Genomic DNA, 22,753 nt, shown 5'->3' with positions numbered 1-22,753 from the left:
CTTCCTTCCTTCCTTCGTTCCTTCCTTCCTTCCTTCCTTCCTTCCTTCCTTCCTTCCTTCCTTCCTTCCTTCTTCTTTCCATGGTGAGTAGAATAGGCAACCTCTTGGCTTCTAGTAAGTTAGGAGAACAAAACAAAAGAAACATTTTCACCTTGGTTTGGAGTTTTGATTGTTTGCTTTTAATTGGAATTTGGGAAGAAGAAAAACCTCAGTAATTTTTAAATTAAATATTCAATAGTAACATATTAAATATTTGCAAAATATGTATAATAATTTATCAACCACCCAACAGATATTTACTGAGTACATACTAGGTGCAGGGCACTCTTAGGTGTTGAGGATACTGAAAGGGAAGAGGGGAACAAATTTGGATGGGGCAGGGGTATCTAAGGAATGATATTTGAGTCTGGTGAATGACCATACCAGTCATGCAAAGATAGGGAGAAAGATTCTGGGCAGACGGAACAGGAAGTAAAAGGCTGTCACAGGAAAGAGTTTGGGTGTTTCCAAAGAATGCAAAGAAGTCTAGTGTCACAGAGTAGGGAGAGAAAAGGAGAATGGAAAGAGATGAAGTTATGAATATTAGCCTCTGGCCAAATCACATCACACTAGCCACAATAAATGATCTGAGTTTTATTCTAAGGGCAATGAAAAAATATTTTATTAAACGTGCTGGTTTGGCCTGATTTTTAGGTATGAGAACCTTGTCCTATACTCTGTATCTTCATTGGTAATACCTAGAAACTTCAAAGACCAAAAGAGGAAAGTATTTTTTCTCCATTCATCATCCATCCATCCATCCATCCATCCACCCACCCATCCATCCATCCATCCATTAATCATATGTGATTTTTGATGTGCCAGGAATGGTGCTTACTGGGTAACGAAGATACAAAGATAAATAAGAAAGCTTCTTCCCTCAAGGAACTGATCATCTATTAAACTTCTTGCAGTGTGAAAGAGGTTTGGTAGATGCATAAATGATTATGCTGCTGCATTGGACTACCTTGCTAGATTTTTCTAGGAGTCATTATTCATAATGGGACTGTGTCTTTGAATGGAAAAAACACTGTAGTACTTTGATTACTGACTACATAAAATGCATGATTTTACTATATTCAAAAGCATGTTAGGCATAATTGCTTGGATCTTAAATTTGTATGAAGCGCAGGAACGAGGGTAATAAGAATGAAAGGCTGACACACCAAACTTAGTTCCTCTGTCACCTATAAGACCTAATCTTGCTTAAGGGTGCATCCCATACTTGAATGATTGTCCTACTATGTAGTTTTAAAAGCCTTTGGAAATTATCTCTTCGTTATTTCATTAAGCAACATTCTTTCTCCCTCTAACAATTTCTTGAAATGCCTCTTATGAAAATAAAAAAAAAACTTTTTTGTTTGTTTCCCGTGGCAATGGAAAAAAAGAAAATTCAAGAAAATACTAGCAACGAAGCATATGCTAAGGTAATTTAAGAGTTGTGATAAGCCAAAAGGAAAAGATAAACAGCCCCCAGAAACTCATAAAGTTAAAGAGGTTGTTCCTTTTTAAAGAAGTCTAACTGGACACGGCAGGGGTCTTGATCTGTGCGCCTTGTTGTTTTATGAGAGGAATTTTCTACTACAATATAGGAAGTTAAAATCTGCTCAACTTGTCTGACGCTGATTTGCTCACATCTGTCATCCAACCTTGAACTGGTATGACCAATTTTGGAGGGAGTAAGACCTTGGAAATATGCATATATAAACCTTGATCATGAAGGATGTGAATTGTTTTTATGATCTACCAACTCTTTGGCCTGAATAGCTATGGAGTTACCATCCTGTCCGAAATTTCCCTTATTTATCAGAAATAGGGATTTCTGAGCGGCCCAAACCCAGTTACTTACAGGAGGTGCCAATGAAGAATAAAAAGACAGTAAGACACATCGCCGCCAGCAAAATCTCAGAGTTAATGTCAGTCGTAATGAGTTAATTGGGACAAAAGTTCTGAGTTTTGTGGGGAAGAGTGCTGATTCCACTGTTCATGTGGGACGTTATTGCTATTAATAAACAAACATGATAACTTGCATGTCCGCTTCTCATTGTGCAATGGAGAGGCATTTTTTTTCCCACATATTATCTTGAAGTATAATTATCTCTGTGTTATAAATGGTGAAACTAAAACACAGAGAAGTTAATTAAAGAACTTGCCCAGGGTAACAATAGTCCAAATGGGCAAGGGAATAAGGCATAGACTTTGGAGCTCTTAAGAGAGGGTTTTTGCAGAACTATAATCGAGGCAAAATGAGGGCATGGACTTCCAACTTTTCCCCAAGCCTACTAAGTACACACTTTTCAAGCTACTTTGGTAAGCTTGACCTCTGAAACTTACATGGTTTTGAAAATGGAAACACTCCTGTCCCTAAGCAGCTGCACAGTGGATTCTGGATGCACACGCCATGCCATTCTGTGTAAGCTCTCCCCCATGATCTATGCTTTGGTATACACCTTGACAATGAAGAGTGCTACATTTTTGGTTCTTCACCCAAGAGAGGAAGACCACTCCTCTGCCTAGAGGCCCTGTTGAAGTTTGGTTGCATTGTAACATGGGAATGTTTCTTAGAAGACTGACCTAGTTTGATTCAGGTTGTGCAAAACATACTGCTCTAGGCCTGCATACAAGTTGGGCAAATATCTCCCACGTATTTATAAAGAACCGTATTTGACTTACAAGAACCTGCGCACTATAGGTCATCCATTCTGGAAAATAACTTTTTCAAGTTTAATTTTCCTGGAATTAGAAGTTTTATGAATAATGTGTACGTTTAATGTAGGATTTCTCCTTTCTTCTTGTGAAATGTTGTAATTCAGACCATAATGTGCTTTCAATGCTATATTACAATAAAGAATATGTTATATCACAAGCTCTTTTCAAGTACTCGTGGCATCTGACAACAGAATACAATAAAATATAGAGTTTGCTTAGCATAGGAAATTTCACTTTGTAAAAGTTAGAATCTTTTCCAAAGCGAGGAGAACTCAATCAAATCCAGGAAGCCTCTGGGTTATTCTGGAAAAAAGGATCTCATGCTGAGTCTGTGCTGCTGTGAGGAAGTGGGCAAGTCAGGGCCAGCAGGTTCTCAGAACTCATCAGTGTCAAACAGAATGCTAGAAGGAAGCCAAGGACCTGACTCAGATGTGATGATTGATCTTCAAACCCAGGCAATGCCCAGCACCTGTGACATGGTGGACACATGATAGGTGTTTAATCAAAATATGCTGACAGTCCACAGCTTCTGAGTACCAACCTCAGAACCAGAGGTGAGGTGATCTCCCATGCTGTATACTCCCGTGTCAAACATAAAAACAGTAACAAAAACTTGAGTTTGAATTCTGCTTCTAACTCCCTTAGCACTGACCTTGGTGGGTCAGTATAAGCCCCAGTTATGTAATAAGGATATTGGGTCCAGGCTCCCTAAAACTCACCTGACCTTTTCATGGCTCACTTAAACTTCCCTTCCTCCTAATTGAATATACTTGTTAAGAAGTCCAGCTAGGAAAACATTGAAATGAAGAGTAATTGTAATCAGGAGGCTGAGGCAGGAGAATCACTTCAACTGGGAAGGCTGAGGCTGCAGTGAGTGGAGATTGTGCCACTGCACTCCAGCCTGGGTGACAGAGGGAGACCCTGTCTCAAAAAAAAAAAAAAAAAAAAAAAAAAAAAAAAAAAAAAAAAAAAAAAAAAAGAGTAATTGTGCAAAGGAATCAAAGAATTTGTCTATTAGCAGTTATGATTGTACTTGGTAAATAAATTCATCATTGAGAGTAGAGGTTAGAGGTACCTACTTATCTATATATCTTCATGTAACACAAAACAAGTAAACAACCTATTTTTAAATACATGTGAATAGGGAGACCAAGTCCTGTGAAACACAGAGTACATTAAAAAAGTTTTAAAAAGACTTTGATAGTGGAAAGTTTGAGATCATTAGACTAAATATGGTCCACTGGTAAGTCACTTGAAATTTTTATCCCTCAAATGGATTATCTGTTAAGTAGAGATAATAATACCTTCTATATCTTCCTCACAGATGGTTGTAGTGGGGATTTAAATGGGTAATACATATGATAGTGTTTTCTAAAAGTAAAGATGGTATGCCAACATGGAGGTGGAGATTATTGTTAATGACATTAGCAGTGGTAACATCATCATCATCATCATCATCATTGTTGCCAACAAGCTAGATAACTGAGATTGAAGATTCAAATGCTACAAACGCCATGCAAATCTCATACATGAGTAAATTAAAAGATCATGACTGATCTCAAATGGGCAGTCTCTACTGGACTCTAGTGATTTGTGGCCATGACATAATGTAGGTAGGTATTACTAGTTATGTTATTATTTCAGGAATGATAGAATTATGAGTGTTTATGTACATCTCTTGGTTTTTCAACATTGTCACCTAAGTAAAGCATAATTTAAAAAATAATACCAAGCAGGACAAATCAATTTGGTTTGCAAGCTCCTTTGACCAAGGGTCAGATGTTTGCAATCTAAAAGAAAGGACATGATCTTGTTCCTTGAAATAGAAAATATTACACAAACATAAGTGATGATGGTTATTATTTAATATCATTATCCTCACCAATCCAGAAAGGGGCAACAGCTTTAGTTTCCTCCCTTTGGGAGGAAAAAGTTGTTTCTGTGTGTTTTTATAGAGAGGCGACAGACTCGGCGACTCAGCACATCATTGGAAGTGGAATAATGTATTGTGCCTAGTTCTCAGTCTTTTCCTAGAATCATGATATTTGAAAGTTGGAAAAGAACTTTCAAAACATCTGACTCAAAGCCTCCCAACACTACAAAAGACAAAACAGAGGGCCCAACAGGAGGAGGGATTGCCCAGGGGACACCGTGAGTTTTGGGTAGAATTAGGACTCAGACAGATTCTCTGGCTGCCACCATCTCAGGGCCGTTTCTTTCTTCACCATGGTTTCCTTTCTTTGTTTCACAGTTTCTTTTTATCTTCTGAACCCTTTCAGCAATTTGAGATCAATAAAGAGCAGCAGAAAAGGCCAAGTTTGCCCAGTGTAATATGACTTTTTCCCCTCCCTGTGAATTATTTTCACAACAGATCCTCCATCTCTTATATTCTAACCAGTTTTCAGTCTTCACGAGAAGGCACGCAGGTTAGTAAAAGAAATCAGAAACCCAGCATCCTAATGTCTTAAACAGGTGGTGTCCCAGCCTATCTCTTTTCATCTTTAAAAGCAAATTGCTTGAACTGAGCTGTAAGACCACAAGAAGAACCCACAGAGAAAGAGGGGGAATCACAAACTGGTAAAGATCACTGCTTCTTCAGGAACAAAGTCGCTGATAGGAATGTATCAAAGACAGTGGTTACTACAGAAAGAGCGACAAGTAAAGCAATATTCCAAGCAGATAGAGGGAAAGCGGGGTGGGTAATGGTCAGGCTCCCCAGGGAGACACAAAAGGTCATTGAGATGAAAATAACCTTGGGAACTGGGAACGAGTGCTCCATTACCACAGACGGGAAGAAAACACAGTATCCAATCAGATGGAACAGATTGAAATGCAATCCTAGTCAAGTGTGAATGCCACCGATTGCATCGTGGAATTATTCGGGGAGCTAGCATGCAGGAAGATAGTCCTGTCCCACAGCCCTCCATCCACAGTGGACATCAACACAATTCAAAAGCAGAGGTTTGCAAGTTTATAACTTATGCAAAGGCATCTTTGTAAATCCTAAGTGAGGGTGAGGGGTGGGAAGTCGTGATAAAGATAAATTTGGGGGTCTTTTTCTATAGGGAAACTGACTGCTGAGGTGTTAAAAGGTGCTCTATCATCAGTTTTTTTATTTTATTTTATATTTATTTATTTATTTATTTATTTATTTATTTTTGTAAGCAAAGGGATGTAATGTCTGCCTTTGGAGTGGAAGAGAGAAAAGAAGAACGATTGATCACTGCATTTTATTGTTAGCTTCCCATGTTTGAGCGTTCACTGATAGAATTGGTTCAACTCCAAGATGCTGTCTTAGCAACAATTATTGTTTTCCACTAAAATATAACCCTAGCAGAAAACATTAATTTAAGTGATAACCGCCTAAATGCTTCAGTATCAGAATGCATGTACCCTCTCATCTTTGGCTTTACAAGCACCAGAAAGGAATAAGGATAATAAGCAACAGAAGTCATAAAACAAAAGATCTGATGGAAAATGACAAAAGACAGAACTGGTATTGGCCCTGGGGGAATCAAATGAAAGGCTGGTGCTAGAATTTTAAAGCACCACACAAAACAGTTTTTCTATGTTTTAACTGGTTTACTTGGATTCTAGAGTTTAAATATTAACTACATTGACTTTCTCTGCTTCCGGCTTTCTTTGCCATTCATGTTGCACTATGCCATCATCTAGAAATGCCTTCTTCATTCTCTTTCTCTCTTATTGCAGATAGAGGGAGCCAGCCTATCAGCTAGGGTCTACGTGCACTATTTTCTTGGACCATTCTTTGGATATTGCAAATAACCTCTGCATACCTTTCCTCCATCCTGTGACTGCATGCACTATTTGTTAATTCACCTAATATTTATTAAGCATCTGCTATGTGCCAGGCTCAGTGCTAGCTAAATGCATAGAATGAAATGAGACACAAGGGAAATAGGGTTTTTGCCTTCAAAGAACTTAAATCTAATGGAGAATACAGTCAAGGAGCATGGTGGGTTCAATAATAGAGAAGACCCGGGGAGCTACTTCTAGTAGCTCTATCCTGCTGAGTATTCAATTGGATTCTGTTGTGGGTTGAGTTGTGTTTCTCCAAAAGATATGCAGTCCTAACTCCTGATACCTGGGAATGTGACCTTATTTGGATTTTGTGAAGTTATTTGCAGATTTAATTCAAATAAATTTATCCTCAATTATGGTGAGTCCTAAATGCAATAATTGGTATCTCTATAAGGAGAGAGAGTTCAAGACCGACAGACACACGCAGGGAGAAGACGGCCATTAGAAGGTGGAGGCAGGGGTTGGAGTTATGCTGCCACAACCAAAGAATGCTAAGCATTGCTGGCAGCTACCACAAGTTAGAAGAGGCAAGGAAGGACTCTTCTCTAGGGCATTTGGAAGGAGTATGGTTTGGAACTTGTAGCCTCTAGAACTGTGACAGAATAATATTCAGTCATTTTCAGCCACCTAGTTTGTGGTACTTTGTTAGGGCAGCTCCAGCAAATGAATCCATACACTAAGCCCATGCATTCCCTAGGATTGCAGCTATACCCCACAAAATATTTATCAATGGAAGCAACTATGACCAAGGCAACATCAACTCAGGATAGCAGCTACTAAACAAATGAAGAAAGAACTATTATTTTGGATTCACGTCTCTCTGTCCTTTCTAAGGAAGATGAAGGTTAGACAAACACACTTCTTTTCTCATCATGCCCTACAGCATTTTTTCTGTTCTTTCTAAATGTGATCACACCCACAACCACAGATGGTCTCAGATCTAAAAACATTACAGTGACCTGCAGTCAACAGGCCCAAATCTGAAGGACTTGGTAGGGGCTGCTGCCACCTTTTTGTTGCCCCACTCTAACATTGTCCTACTTAAGTTAGATCAATAAGGAGCTAGCTCTTGAGCTTATCTCTACCTGTACCATGTGCTAAGGGACACAAAAAGACCAAAGAAATGACCCTTGTCTTTAAGTGGTGACAATTTGATATTGACACAAGTGACTTATATGCATGAAACACCAAGAGAATATTACAAATCAGAATGCAATGAGGTGCTAAATTGAATAAGGCAGACTATAAGGCTGTTCTGTAATTCTGCAAAAGGAAAGCTCTAGTTGGGCTGAGTTGGTTGGGAAAGCTCTGAGGAAATGATGGTACCTGTGCTTAGATGGACACTGGATTAGAAACGAGGAGGAACAGTAGTCATGATATCTTCTCTGTTCTCATGCCATCCTAAGCTGTGTTGGGATAAAGAGCTAAAGCCCCAACAACTCCACAGGGCTCCCTAATCAACAGAGGCAGATACAGACAAATCTGCGGGTTTGACGCAATCGCTCCAATGCCTAACTACTCAGGTTCACAGCACCTGATGTCATTTCAAACACATCGGCCCTGATCAATACATACTTGTTGAATAAAATATATTTGAGAGAAGTAAATAACTACTACTTTGGGGTTTTAACATTGTATTAAGTGTTTTGCATGCCCAATCTCCTGTAAATGTTTTCTTTTCATCAGAAGAAAAAGTGCACATAGTTTAAAGAAATAAATCTTTCTATAACGTTCAGTTCAAAAATAGCAATCTTCTTCCATCACCGCCAATTTCTTCCTTCCCAGCAGCAACCACATTTACCTTTTTATAGCTAATTATTTTGGCATTTATCTCTAGTTCTATAAATAACATGCTTTGCTGCTATTTCTTGCATTTTCCATTTTATTTCGTAACTTCTTGCATTATCTAGTAACTTCTTAATATAAAAGATGCAGGTCTTGGCTTTTCCCTCTACCTGCCCAGCCCACATATCCTCTCATCCTTCTGATTTAATAGCTAAGTCATTATTCAATGTTTACATTACTATGGCCGTGTAAATGCTATTCAGAGCTGGGCCATGCAGTAAATGATGACTACATTTTATTTCTTGAATGTGTTTTTTTCTGGAATTGTCTTTTAAAAATTCACTTAAATTTCTATATACTTATCACTGTGGAGACTAATTTCTTTGGGTCAAGTTCTTGTACTGCTTAATAACTATGTATCCTATGGCAAATTACTTCACCTCACTGTGCCACAGTTTTCCCACCTGTACAACGGGGCTAACGATCCCAACTCACAGCGTAAAGGTGCCCATGTCCTCCAGTCAAAACACCACCAGGCAGGAGCACACTGTGGCCTAACACAGTTGATTAACTCATGAGGGAGAAGACACACAAGGGGAGCCAGAAGGGTGCTTCAGTAAGAGTGTTAGAAAGGGCTTGTGGGCTGGGTGCAGTGGCTCATGCCTGTAATTCCAACACTGTGGGAGGCAGAGGTGGGCGGATCACCTGAAGTCAGGAGTTTGAGGCCAGCCTGTCCAACACAGTGAAACCCTGTCTCTACTAAAAATACAAAAATTAGCCGGGCGTGGTGGCATAGGCCTGTAATCCCAGCTACTCGTGAGGCTGAGGCAGTGGGATTGCTTGAGCCCAGGAGACGGAGGTTGCAGTGAGCCAAGGTCACGCCACTGCACTCTAGCCTGGCCAACAGAGCGAGACTCTGTCTCAAAGAAAAAACAAAACAAAACAAAAAACAAAACAAAAAAACAGTAGTCACCCCATTTTAGCCTAGAGAGAGGGGTGTTTTGTATTTTTGTTGTTTGGACAGTGACTTTGGTTTTGTCTGTATTGAGGCAAGATCATGGTGTGGTCTTCTTGTCATCTTATTTTACGTCACCACAACCATGGAGTGGCCTCGTGCTGGTGTTCTGTAAGATTGTTTATGTTCAGTAGGAGAACACTACAACCTAGCTGTGAGTGACAAGCCACCTCCTAATGCACCTAAGCCTAGTTTTTATTGTCAAGTCTGTTCCCAGAATCAAGAGCTGCTTTTCTCTTTCTCATTGGTGAGGATTAAATGAATTACCATTTGTAAAAATTTAGAAAAATGGCTGCCATAGTATAAATAAATACTTTAACAGTATTTGTTGCATGACACCAAAAGCATAGACAACAAAAGTAAAAATAGATATGTTGGACCACACCAAGATTAAAAACCCTTACACATCAAAGGACACCATCAAAGAATGAAAAGATAACCTATGGGATAGGATAAAATATTTGCAAATCACCTATCTGATAAGCAGTTGGTATCCAGAATATATAAAGAGCTCCTACAACTCAACAATATCAACAAAAAACAAATGATCTGTTTAAAAATTAGGCAAATGACTTGAATACACATTTCTTCAAAGAAGATATAAAAACAGGCAATAAGCACATGAAAAGAACTAATCATTAGAGAAATGCAAATCAAAACCATGAAGAAATACCATTTCACACCAATAGGATAGCTGTTATCAAAAACACAGAAGGTAACAAGCATTGGAGAGAATGTAGAGAGATTGGAGCCCTTGTGTATTGCTGGTGGGAATGTACAGTGGTGCAAACACTGTACAAAACAGCACGTTAAATCTTTAAAAAATTAAGTATAGAATTACTGTATGATTCAGTGATTCCACTTTTGGTGACACATCCAAAAGAGGTCAAAGCAGATGCTCAATTATTTGTATACCAATATTCCTAGCAGCATTATTCACAGTAAACAAAAGCTAGAAACCACCCAAGTGTCTAGTAAGGGAGGAGTGAATAAACAAAATGTGGTATATAGGGAAAATGGAATAGTTTTCAGCTTTAAAAGGAAGAAAATTCTGTCCTGTAGAATTACATGCTACAACATGGATGAAACTTGAAGACATTATGCTAAGTGAAATAAGTCCATCACAAAAGGACAGATACTGTGTAATTTTATTGATATGAGGTACTTAGACACAAATTCATAGAGACAGAAATAAAATAGTGATTGCCAGGGGCTGAGGGAAAGGGAGTTAGTGTTTAATGGGTATAGAGTTTCTGTTGAGGAAGATGAATATGTTTTAGAGATGGATGGTTGTGATGGCTGCGTAACAATGTGAACATACTTAAAGCCATAGAACTGTACACTTAAAAATAGTGTAAATGGTAATTTCATGTTATATATATTTGCCCACAATAGAACATTGTTGTTAAATTAGAAAGCAAGTACTCTCAAACCCAATCATTGCTTCAATTGTCTAAGCCTCTTTTAACGGTGTTTAGATGTATCAGAACGCCATTTAAATATTTATAACAGCTTTAGGACTAGTAGACACTTATTATTGTTTTACAGATAAAAATACTAAGGTATAGATTAAGTAAGTTGCTCAAGATTATAGTGTTAGAAAGTGGCTGACCTATGATTTGAATCTATGTAGTGTGGATGTCAGAGTCCACACTCTTCATGATTATTTTGGATATGGGTCTAAGAGATGTACCCAGGGCTGGGGCTATAATTTCTGTTGAAACTGCCCACTGGTAAAATAATGAAATCCTTTGATTCAACCCAAGAATTAAGACATCTCTAACAAGGGACTGGGGACACTTTTAAAAATGACTATTGAATATTATGCAGGAAGCTAGTTAGAATTGAATCTACTCTTTAAGAGAATTTGGGAGAAGCTGAAGTTCTGGGTAAAAATTACTAGGGCAGGAACTGTTAAGATATCAGTTGTAGTTCCCAGTCTCTGGGCTTGCCTAGGACATCTTTTTGTATGTACCAACCAGCCAGGGACAGAAATGGAGAGATAGAATGTACACAATGTCTATCGACCCTGAGAATTTTGTCAATATCAACATTATTTGCTGAGAAAGAGCAGTTCTCTGCCGTCTGTCACTTCCATGCTGTGCATCTCTAAAGGAATTACCTGTCCATCTTGATTGTGTGCTCATTTGCACCATGGTGCAGAAGAGTGGTCCTGACTCTAGTTGGGCTGGAAATTGCTGGACCTACAAACTACACGTGTGTGTGTGTGTGCGCGCGCACACGCACACGTGCTCATGTGCAGTATTTGTCTGTTTCAAGAAGGCACAAAGGAAAAGAAGGAAAAGTCTAATCTCTATTTGCTATATTGCTAGGCAAGTTAACAATGCCGAGAGAGTCCTGAGGACTATTTGTTCCCAATTATTCGGGTGGGAGACCTTGTTTAGGAGGCCAGGGTAAGGGTCTTTGGGAGCCCAGGTTTGTGTTGGTGGAGCTGTACTTTCTCTCCTTGATGGGATTGCCATCAACATTTTCAGCCAAGTGTTATAACATCCCAAAACCTCTCTTCTCAACTTTTGCATGTAAGTTACAAGGATCTGTTTTGCATGACTGTGTAGGCCTTAGTTTTGACAATGTCCCAGATATTGGGATGAAATCCACACTATACAGAGGAGGAGTTGGGGAGCCTCTAACATTGCGACAGCTTGGTCCAGCCAGATACAAGGAGCTTACAGACACAAGAATACTAGAACAAGAGGCCTTTTAAGTCAATGCTCAATCTAATCAGATAGGGAAACTGAGGTTCATGATGATTGATATGGTTTGGCTGTGTTCCCACTCAAAATCTCATCTTGAATTGTAATTCCCTTAATCCCCACATGTCAAGAGTGGTACCAGGTGGAGGCAATTGGATCACAGGGCAGTTTCCTCCATGCTGTTCTCATGATAGTGAGTGAGTCTCACGAGATCTGATGCTTTTATAGGCATCTGGCATTACCCCTGTTTGCACTTCTCCTTCCTGCTGCTTTGTGAAGAAGGTGCCATTCTTCCCCTTCACCTTCTGCCATGATTGTACATTTCCTTAGGCCTCCCCAGCCATGTAGAACTGTGAGTCAATTAAATCTCTTTCCTTTATAGATTACCCAGTGTCGGGTGTTTCTTCATAGCAATGTGAGAACAGACTAATACAATGATTGAATGACCTGACAAAAATCATGCTGTGAATCAGGAGCAGTGTGAAGAAAATTCAAGTTCTCCAACTTTCACTTTAGAGCTTCCCCACTACATTAATGGTTCCAAGACTTGTCAGAGCACAGGCTTCACCTGAAGGGAATGGTAAATGCAGAGTTCCTTAGCCCCTCCTGAGCTTAGGGAATCAGAATCTCCAGGTAAAGTGTCTGGGGATATGTGTGTTTGCCAAACAGTGGGGGTGAAGGGTATTTTGTGATGCCGTATTTAGTTTTAAGAAATCTTTAAAAAATTGTAACCCGTGCCCTTTAATACAATGCTTTCACTGTCTGTTGTATATCTCAATCAGCCAAACAAATATTCTGAGGTTAACATTTAACAGAGGAGTGAGGAGAAAAGTCTCTGCAATTAGGAAGGTTAAGGTTGAAGCCGAAATCCTTCACTTTCCAGCTTTATGACTTTGGTACGTTACTTGACCTCTTTGTGACATGGTTTTGTCATCTATAAAATGGGTATGATGATAATCCTTGATGCATTGGGAGGTGGGGGGCACCAAATACAAGTACATGAATAAAGTCATATTAAGTACTTAGCATACTAACTAGTGTTGAGGGAGAAAAAGGTCCATGAGCTGAGAGCCCAAGTCCTTTGTGGTTCTGCATTTGGGGCAAGAGAGATGGCTATTTCTGTGACCTCTACAGAAAAGATAACATGCTGGACTTAGCCTGTACTACCCAGTGGGCCGAGAACCCACCCAGAGGAGAGGTAGCTGGAATCAGACCTCTGCCTGGATGCCAGGAAGGAGCCACAGGTAGTTCTGAATGTCTAAACCAGACATCCAAGGGACTTGGGGAAGAACCTGGAGTCAAAGTGGCTCATGCACAGTACAGATCCAACATGGGAAAGTGAATGATGTTTGCACTTGATATCCTGATCCCAAAATCAAGAGTGAAAAATAAAGGTGGTTATTATAGACACTCATTCATTTATTTAACAAATACTTAGTGAGTGTCTACTATGAATCTGTCACCAGGGAAACTGCAGTGGAGGTCCCTGAAGAATGAAGTGATGCTGGGAGGAGGAAGAAAAGCTGATAAAGAGCACAATAAGCAGTTAAAATGCAGAACATTAGGAGAAGTGGGATAAATAATCACAGGATATACAATGACTTTTGTAAAAAAGAGCGAGATAGTATTATCAGCACCATACAATCATCAATGTGCATAAGAACTGCTGTGAGCTATTCAGGGAATCCTAAATTAAATTAAATTACAATGGGCATAATCTGCTTAGGGAGGCAAGAAAATTTACAACATCTCAGAAAAAAATTTCTTTCTAAAACCTAAGATATATAAGGAGAAGAAGTTTCATTAAGTTAAAAATATCGACTTCTTCTTTGTCCCAAATCCAGCCCCATGGATGGATCCTTGGGACCAGATGAGTGAGGCTGTCCTGAAGTTTTCATGAGAGGATATCAATTCTAACCTCCATGTGGCTGTCAGGACAGATCTATAACACAGAACATCTGCTTTTCGGGTCCTGAATGGTGACTTTAACCTCAAAGTCTGCTAATTCCCATAAAACTTCAGTTATGAGCAATGATATTTAAGGTCTGTTGCCTATAGGACATGAAATTTACATGGTCCCTTAGTAGAACTAAGGTTTGTCTATCGATCAAGTTTTGCCCTTGGACTGTGCAAATATTGGACATTTGTAGAATTGTTTTTACATGGAAAGTGTGTTCTATGTCTTATTTAGAGGGAGGTTACAAGGAATTTTGACAGGAAATTAGCATATGTATTATATGATGTTACTAAGAATCCAGTCATCTGGATACACACATGAGCTTCTTTATGACCAACTTTTTTCTGGCCTCATTGTGAGGATTCACAGAATTTCCCTGAAATGACTGATTTGCTTTTATCTCATGGGGTGTTATGCATCTTCTTTTCTCTATGTTTCCCTTTTTGGTTTGGTTGCTAGGAAGCTTAAAATCAAGTTCTCTATCTTAAATAATGGAATAGGACTTTATACATTTGAGCATATATGTATACCTTTCCCCCTAAATTTTTCCTTTACCTTTATTGTATCATCTAATTATAGCTTATTTTTGTTTTAAACAATTGTTGGCTGGGCATGGTAGCTCACACCAATGATCCTAGCACTTTGGGAGGTGGAGGTGGGTGGGTCATTTGAGGCCAGGAGTTCGAGAGCAGCTTGGCCAACATGGTGAAAACCCATTTCTACTAAAAATACAAAAATCAGCGGGTATAGTGGTGTGCACCTGTAATCCCAGTTACTAGGGAGACTGAGGCATGAGAATCACTTGAACCTGGGAGGCAGACGTTGCAGTGAGCCAAGGTCACGCCATTGTACTCCAGCCTGGATCAACAAGACTTTGTCTCAAAAAAAAAGTAACAATTGTTATAAGCTGTTACATATGAGGGAGGTGCAAAAAAGGAATGAATGAATGAATGAATGAATGAATCTCATTTGTTTTATGATGCCTGATAAATTAGACAGGCAACTTATTGATCTTAGGCAACCCCAAAGCCTGCTGATTTTGATATTCTATTTTCATTTAGAATTAACTAAGACATTGCTCTTTTAAAAAGGGTCAAGGCACCCTTCATGTGCTCAGTTACAAACAGAGACTCTCTGATTGGGACAGCTCTTTTGCCACATAAGCTCTACCAAAATGTCCTGGTTAGGGCATCTTGGTTACTACATTTCTTATGTGTATAGTTTGATGCTACTAATGAGTATTCAAAGCCCCTTTATTTAAACTTTAAAGAAAACTAAAATTCAATGTTTCACAGATAGAGGAAAGCCAGTGCTTTTAGAAGATAATATGGTTGCTTGTCTATTTTCTGCATCATATGCTGAGAGCAAACTGCAAACCCTATTCTGATTTGGAAGGTAGTCTCATTCTTCCATCTGCAGGAGCCTCCATTATGCTGCTGCTGGGATCTAGATTTTTTTTTTTTTTCCAGATGAGTTGTTTCATAGGATTTGAAATTATGCTTCTGTATACAAGAAACATCTCTGGAGTAACCTGCTCTGGCAGAAGGTCAGAACACAGAATGAGCCACTCGCTGGAGCTCAGCTATCTGAAAGAAAATGCTTAAGGGGGAGAGAAACATCACTCCTGTAAACATCTCACTAACTATACCTGGGTATATGCTTGATTGGCATAGATTGAGGGTTAGAGCAATTTGGCTCCAAAGGTGGCAAGGTTTGAGTACCGTCCAGTAAAGAATGCACTGCTGTCATAGAAAATAATGACACTCAAGCCATAAAGATGAAGCTTTGTTGTTGCTTTGAGGAGTTTTCACGTTGGGGAAAAACATTTTAGTTCCTGTAGTTTATGTCCTATTTGTTTCTAAAGAGCAGGTGTTCCGTGGGCAGGAACTGTGTACTGTGACCCTCCTAATGATGGGCTTCACCGACATCAAATAATAACAGCAACTATAAGAGGAGAGCAGGAAATAATGTTTTACTGTCGTGTATCGGCTGATGTATTGAAAAGTGTTTTATTTCACCTAAGAAAGAGACACAGACCAAAGTAGTACCAGATTCTCAGAACACAGGGTCATTGCCAAGAGACAAATTTAAAAAATTCTGTGTAATTAACCAACTAAACGCAACACACCCAAACACACGGCCACTTTGTTTGTGCTGTGACACTTCCTGAAAAATTCAGCCCCTTTCATCAGACTCAATTCAAAACACTCAGACATAGCTCTGCACTTTGCATCTTCCATGTCAAACTCTATTTTCAATCCTTTATGTCAAATTTAAATTCATGGCAACTGCATTCAGATCCTGATAGAATCCCCAATTTGCCCTTAAATCCATTCCACAAGAAACACACACACACACACACACACAGACAGATGTGAGCACACGCACACTCGAACTTGATTTGCTCTCATTTTAGCTAAGCCAGAGTCCAGAATTTCAAATGACTGCCTGTTGACCAGAGCTTTAACAAACTCTCTGATGATAAGTACCTGCTGAAAACAAGGGTATTGCACAATTGGGTCTTCATCCCCTCAGTTGAAGAAATCATATCATCACAGCTCCTGTTTGGGATGAAAATGGACCCTTAAATTTTCTGTGGCATTTTCTCCTGTTACTGAAGCTTAAATCGCTATCAGTCTTAAGTGAGCTGAACAAATTGGTGTGAGTGATGAAAAATGGATAAGTTTGATTCTGAACACACAGATCTGTTGTGTCCACCAAAATGAGGTCTTGATTAGGCATAAAGCTGACATAAATATCCTATCAACAAGTTTCAATCTGATACACTGTCCAAAAGAAAGGAAATCACTCACTGCATTATTGCTAAGAAAACATTCCAGATGGCCTCAAGATATGAACTGACCTCTCTTATGGAAATCATCATTGCCTGGGTATCCATATATGCATAAAAGGATATATTTTTTAAAAGCTCATTTTATCCCTAATAATTGTCTGTTTTTAAAAAGCTATCAGCAGGTGCACCTCATTTCAAAAGCCTCTTGTCCTTCATAATACAATATTCATCACGATTACATAGTATGAAATAAAAAGCAGCAAAACATAAGTGAAGGTAGTTCAATTAAATGCAACATAATCTCTGCAGCAAAAAAAGGGCTCTGTAGCTAAAATCAGGTTCTGATGAAAGTAAAAAGGGAATATATTTCCACATATTTTTAATTATATAGAATTTCCTCAAACATGATTTTTCATAATATATTCCATTAAGTTAACATCATATTTGAAGAAAGAGCATTTTCCGATTTCATTTTAAGCCTGATTTTGAGCAATTACAGTGTCATTGTTCCACGGTAGAAAGGTTGAATTCATTTACTGTGTGGTTATGCTAGTTATGATTGATGTCTCTTCTCCAAATGATAAACCAATCACCCCAATGATGTAATGTCATTTTAAGAGTGCCATAATCACATTTCTCTCAAACTAGAAGCTCTGATGAGTTCTAATAAAGATTTATGGTAGATTAAAGGCCTTCATAATATCAACAATGGATTGCTCATTTGATGAGAGATTTGATTAGGTAATTTTTTTTGAAAAAGAATGTGAGTTTACTAAATATATCAGGCCTGGCTATGAAGAAGGGCATGGGCCATCCTAAGTAGCAGTCCATCATTCCATTTCCAGAATGAGTCATCTTAAATGTATTTGGGAGGTCCTCTCTAATTGTAGAGGTTGGGCCCAGTGGTGGGTGGCATATACTCCTGGGTGGAGCCTAAACACAATCTCATCAAGACCCACTCTCGGCATGGAAAGCTCTGTGTTGCTTTGGATGGGATATGCTAATGAACCTCATGAGTGGGATTTCAGAAGATACTTCCCAACCCTTTAGGTCAGGAGCAATTAAGTTTTGCAAATGTCTCTCCTTGGGCCATGGATACTTAAACTCCAGTTATTGCCCATTCCTACATTCAGATGTTCACGTGAACATAACATCAACAGGAGAAATCGAAATAAGGCATGATTATTTCTGGGTTCAGGGCAATTCCACCCAAGATTCAGAGATTGGGAACTAAGACAGTGGCCACAAAATCCTCCAAAGTGGGACAGGGCCTTGGGTCCAGTCTGTCTGTTCTGTGAATGAGAAAGTCAAAATAAGAACTATGGATTTAGAGGCAGTATTTATCATAGTACCACACCATCAACTTGTTAAATTCAAGTGAGGTCACAAGTAAAGAGTTACAGGAGAGGTCACCCCCCAAACACTTCAGACTTGGCAAGACATTCAGTATTGACGTCAAGGGAACACATTGCAATTTCAAAATCATCAAAATAAGCAAGGACTAGAAGTTAAAAGCCAAAACAAACAAACAACAACAACATCAAAAAACCAAAAAACAAAACAAAACAAACAAACAAAAAAACCCAGGGGATCTGAGATACACAAAAATTGGTGTGAGGGTGTCTAGGGTCACTCAGCTATGCCCAGTATCGTAGTAATACAAAATTCATTGCGCCAGTGTCTCTTTGCACTTCACCTTTGAGACCAGCATGCTCACACATGCAGCAATGGGGAAATGCCTTCCACTGAAGGAGGCCCAAACCCTGTTACGATAAGCAAAACCTCTTCAATAACTTCGACCTTCTACAAATGTATCTTGAAAATACCATGCCACAAAACGACAAATGCATTTCACCTTGATGCTCCCCACACCACCTTCCCCCAGCCCTTGTTTCAGCGTTGTCATTTTGCTGGAGAATCAAGAATGTCACTCACAAAACACCACACATTCAGACACCACAGAGTTTCCTTACCACTGCTGGAGGCTTGCTGGGGCCCTGAGCATGCTCTGAGCAGGTATGAATTGGGGGAGAATTCCTCATCAGGGTTGGTGTCCATGATTTGATGGGAGGTGTTGCTGTCTAGCAATGGCATCTGGCAGCTAACTGGTGGAGGATTATGGGAGCTAGGCAGCTGAGCAGATGGGAGGAGACTAGGCGAGGATGTAGGTGGAATGGGACGACCTGGGAAAGAGGACAGAGGGGTCAAAGGTCAGCAATGAGTGTCATGAGAGCATCCCAAGAAAGTTACATTGAAACCAGCTCACAATACAAATATATATATAAAAAAAAAAAAAGAAATGAAAATTCCCCGATGTGGTTTTTTTTTTTTTTTTTTTTTTTAAGAGTGGTTTGATGTTTCTCCTAAATTCATATTTTAGGTAGTTGCATATTTCAGCAAAAGGACATGAGCAAAAATATCATGTACACAGCTGAAATGAAATCAGTCTAGAAACCATCCAGTTTCTTTTACCGCCTCTGCTATAGTCCTAATCTAAGTCCTCATTATCTCTCCCTGAGCTACCTCCTTGCTGGTCTCACTGCTTCCACTCTTGGCACATAATCCACCTACTCCCCATTGTCCCAATCCTATCTCCGCAGCAGCCAGAATGAAATTTTAAGGTGAGGAATCAGATTGTATCACTCGCCTGCTTAGCACCCTCCAATGACTTCCCATTGCTTGCAGAAAGAAACCCAAACTCCTTATGATGACCTACCTGTCTTGAGTACTCCAGCCCATAGCTGCCTCTCCCACCTCACTCTCATAGTAACCCTTACGACTCTCCACGTGGCCCCTTAGTCTCTAGCCAATATGATCATCTTTATTTCTGTTGCTTGAACACACCAAGCCATTCCACCTTTAGAATCTTCACACTTCCTGCCCCCTCTATGCTGGACACCACCCCCAAGCCCCCACCCCAACACCTTGCCAACATTCACAGTCTCACTTCTTCTCTTCAATCAACCCTTCCATGTTTGCCTCCTTGAAATTTGCCCATCTACCTGCTCCAGGCAACTACTCCGCTTACATTTCTTCATAGCCCTTACTACTCTTTGAATGCAGGCATCTTGTTTATTTTATTCACCCCCTGCATCTCCAATGTCTTTCTAAAGAATAGCATCTGCTGAATGAATGAACAAAAATGAGATACTCTAAAAAAACCAGACTCATTAGTTTGAGGTAGAAGTGAAAGAGTGGTGGAAAAGGTGATGCATTGGCATCCCAAAGAATTGACCAATATCCCCACTCTCTTCATTATGTGGTTTTTGGAACACCATGATTGTGGTTTTCGGACAAAGAAAAGCACAGACTCTCTAGCCTTGAGGAGGAGCAGTCAGTCCAGCAGAAGGCTCAGTGACATGGAGCTGCCCTTGGGTCAAGAAATTGTCCTCCCACACACAGGCTGCTGCATCCTCTCTTTCACATGACAGGGAGCTCCTGGCAGCCAAATTGCTGGGCGAGGACAATCACCACCTACACTTTTGCCTGCTTCATCCTTCCATCTTGGGGTCTTTGCAGTTGCTTTCCTGCTGGTTTGCTCATTTGGGAAGTTCAGGAAAATGAGCCAAGAGAAGCAGCCCATGGCATATGTTCTAAATCTGGGGGTGTGGAAGGAAGGACAGAACATTGAGAAAGCAAACCTGAGGACCAGGTGAGTGTTGCAACCCGGGTAAGAAGTATCTGAGACAGAAGAATTGTGTGTTCCTGCTTTTAGATGTACTGCTGATGTAGCGACATCGGCAGACACCTCAAATGAATGTCAATTTTTATTGTCACTTTTATAATTGTATTTTCTGATTCATTATTCGGTACATTTAATGCTATTTATGGGTTCAATTGGTTCAATAAAATGTATGTGTATTTTGCTAGACCTTGAGGATACAAAAATAAGTAATACACCAACCCTGCCCTCAGAGAGCTTATAGTCTAGTGGGAGACAGACAGGTAAATATGTCATTTCAGTGCCACATGATAAAAAGCAGAATAGTGGCATGTAATGACATGGTGCTGTGGGGGCAGAGAAAAGGGACACTTGTTTCAGCCTGGCCAGGTAGGAGTGGGGGTGTAGAGTCAAATAAGGATTCCTGGGAAAAGTGATGCCTGAGCAAACGTCCAAAGAGGAAAAAAGTGACTTCTGGTGAGAGAAAACAGGATGAATAGCACCAGAGGCATCAAACCCCTGGCCCATTACCCTTTTGAGGATGGGGGTGGCAGTAATAGGAGATGAGATACCCTTAAAACTTAAATGTTAGGGACTCCTGCACAGTAACAGAATAAAAATGGAGACAAATCATTCCTGAAATTGATCAGTTGATAAATGGAGTTTGACTTGAAAAACTCCCTTCCTTCGTGGCTGTTTGGGATTCATATAAGGCATGACTTTCTTGCTGGGTATTCTGGAAAAGGTAGACTGAACACACTGGAGTTTCATCAGAATCAATGCTAATGTTTAATCAATACATCACCCACCCCAGGTCTCCTTCTAAGCAAAATAACTATCATTATCATTAATAATTTAACTGCTGATGTTTCTTACACAATAACTATCTGCCACTTACTGTGCTAGTTCCTTTGTATGTATTATCTCATTTAATCCTCAAAACAATCCCTTGAGGTTAGAATTATTATATAGTCCCATAAAAGGAAATAACACATTCCCATTTTATACATGAGGAAACCGAGACACAGAGAGATTAAACTGCATAGCTAGTTAAGCAGCAGAGGCCAGGATGCAAACTTGTGTCTAACTATTTCAAAGTTCACCCTCTAACCACTCTACGTGATGCTTGCCCACACAGCAGCATGGTGAGAAAAAAGGGAAGACGTGACATAAAGGAAGGAGAGTGATTTACGGCAGATCATGTTTCCGGGTTCCCATCTCCCAATCCCAAGGGACTCTTCCGATTTCAAATAAGAAACATTTTTTTGAATAACCATTTACAGCACCTATCATCCGACAGAGTTCAAAGTTTTTCTTGTCATTTTGTTATAAAGTTCAAAGCAGCTCCTTCATAGCAATGTTACCCTCTGCCTTCTTCAAGGCTCCTGAACTCAGAGGAATCCTAACCAAGGCACTGTGAAGTTGGTGTTGACGTCCACTTAGCAGCGAGGCTCTGGTAGGAACAGATTTTAACTCACAATCAATAGGCTTTAAAGTTTGTGTTATTGAGGCATATCTGAAACTGCATGTTGAAGAACAAGGATGGCTGGAAGCCAATTTTTAAATTCCTTTGAGTGACTGAGGTGGAACTGAAGTTCAAGTGCAATTTTCCAGGAGCCTGATATGATAGTTGTGTGAAATCATTCTTTACATGAACTTTTTGAAATTTTGTTCAGCATGAATTCGTTTCATATAGTACAGACAGAGCTGCTTTTTAATTTATACAAATACAGACAATAGAAGAGCAGTCATAACACAATGAAAGCATTGGGGTTACTACAGTGTATTGAGAATACACATCACAGAATTGTCTGATTCCTGTTATTTTTCTGCCCACATTAAGCCCATGTTTTGGGAGCTCCTTCAACTCTGCTTGCTGGTACCTACCATTACTTGGGAAATTTCTCAGTCCCTAGCTCTGCCCCCAGCAAATGGTATGCTGTTTTCTCGCTTTCTTTCTTTTCTTTCTTTCTCTCTCTCTCTCTCTTTCCTTCCTTCCTTCCTTCCTTCCTTCCTTCCTTCCTTCCTTCCTTCCTTCCTTCCTTCCTTCCTTCCTTCCTTCCCTCCCTCCCTTCCTTCCTTCTTTCCTTCCTTCCCTCCCTCTGTCCCTCCCTTTCTTCCTTCCTTCTTTCCCTCCCTTTCTCCCTTCCTTCTTTCCCTCCCTTTCTCCTCCTTCCTTCCTCCCTCCCTCCCTCCCTCCCTTTCTCTCTTTCTTTCTTTCTTTCTTTCTTTCTTTCTTTCTTTCTTTCTTTCTTTC

The 22,753-nt window shown here is 39.8% G+C and overlaps 1 protein-coding gene across 1 annotated transcript in view; it reads right to left on the bottom strand.

Annotated features, from left to right (window-relative positions):
* The window catches only part of TENM2 (teneurin transmembrane protein 2), a 1,242,216-nt gene that overhangs the window by 381,298 nt on the left and 838,165 nt on the right, over positions 1-22,753 (bottom strand). Inside the window, 1 exon segment of the mRNA XM_017849440.1 lies at positions 18,809-19,018. Coding sequence (XP_017704929.1) covers positions 18,809-19,018 — 210 coding nt within the window.

The sequence above is a fragment of the Rhinopithecus bieti genome, unplaced genomic scaffold, assembly GCF_001698545.2.
Source record: "Rhinopithecus bieti isolate Rb0 unplaced genomic scaffold, ASM169854v2 scaffold_30732, whole genome shotgun sequence".
Lineage (NCBI taxonomy): Eukaryota > Metazoa > Chordata > Mammalia > Primates > Cercopithecidae > Rhinopithecus > Rhinopithecus bieti.
The sequence above is the reverse complement of the archived record's forward strand: the minus strand, read 5'-3'. Positions and strand labels throughout refer to the sequence as shown.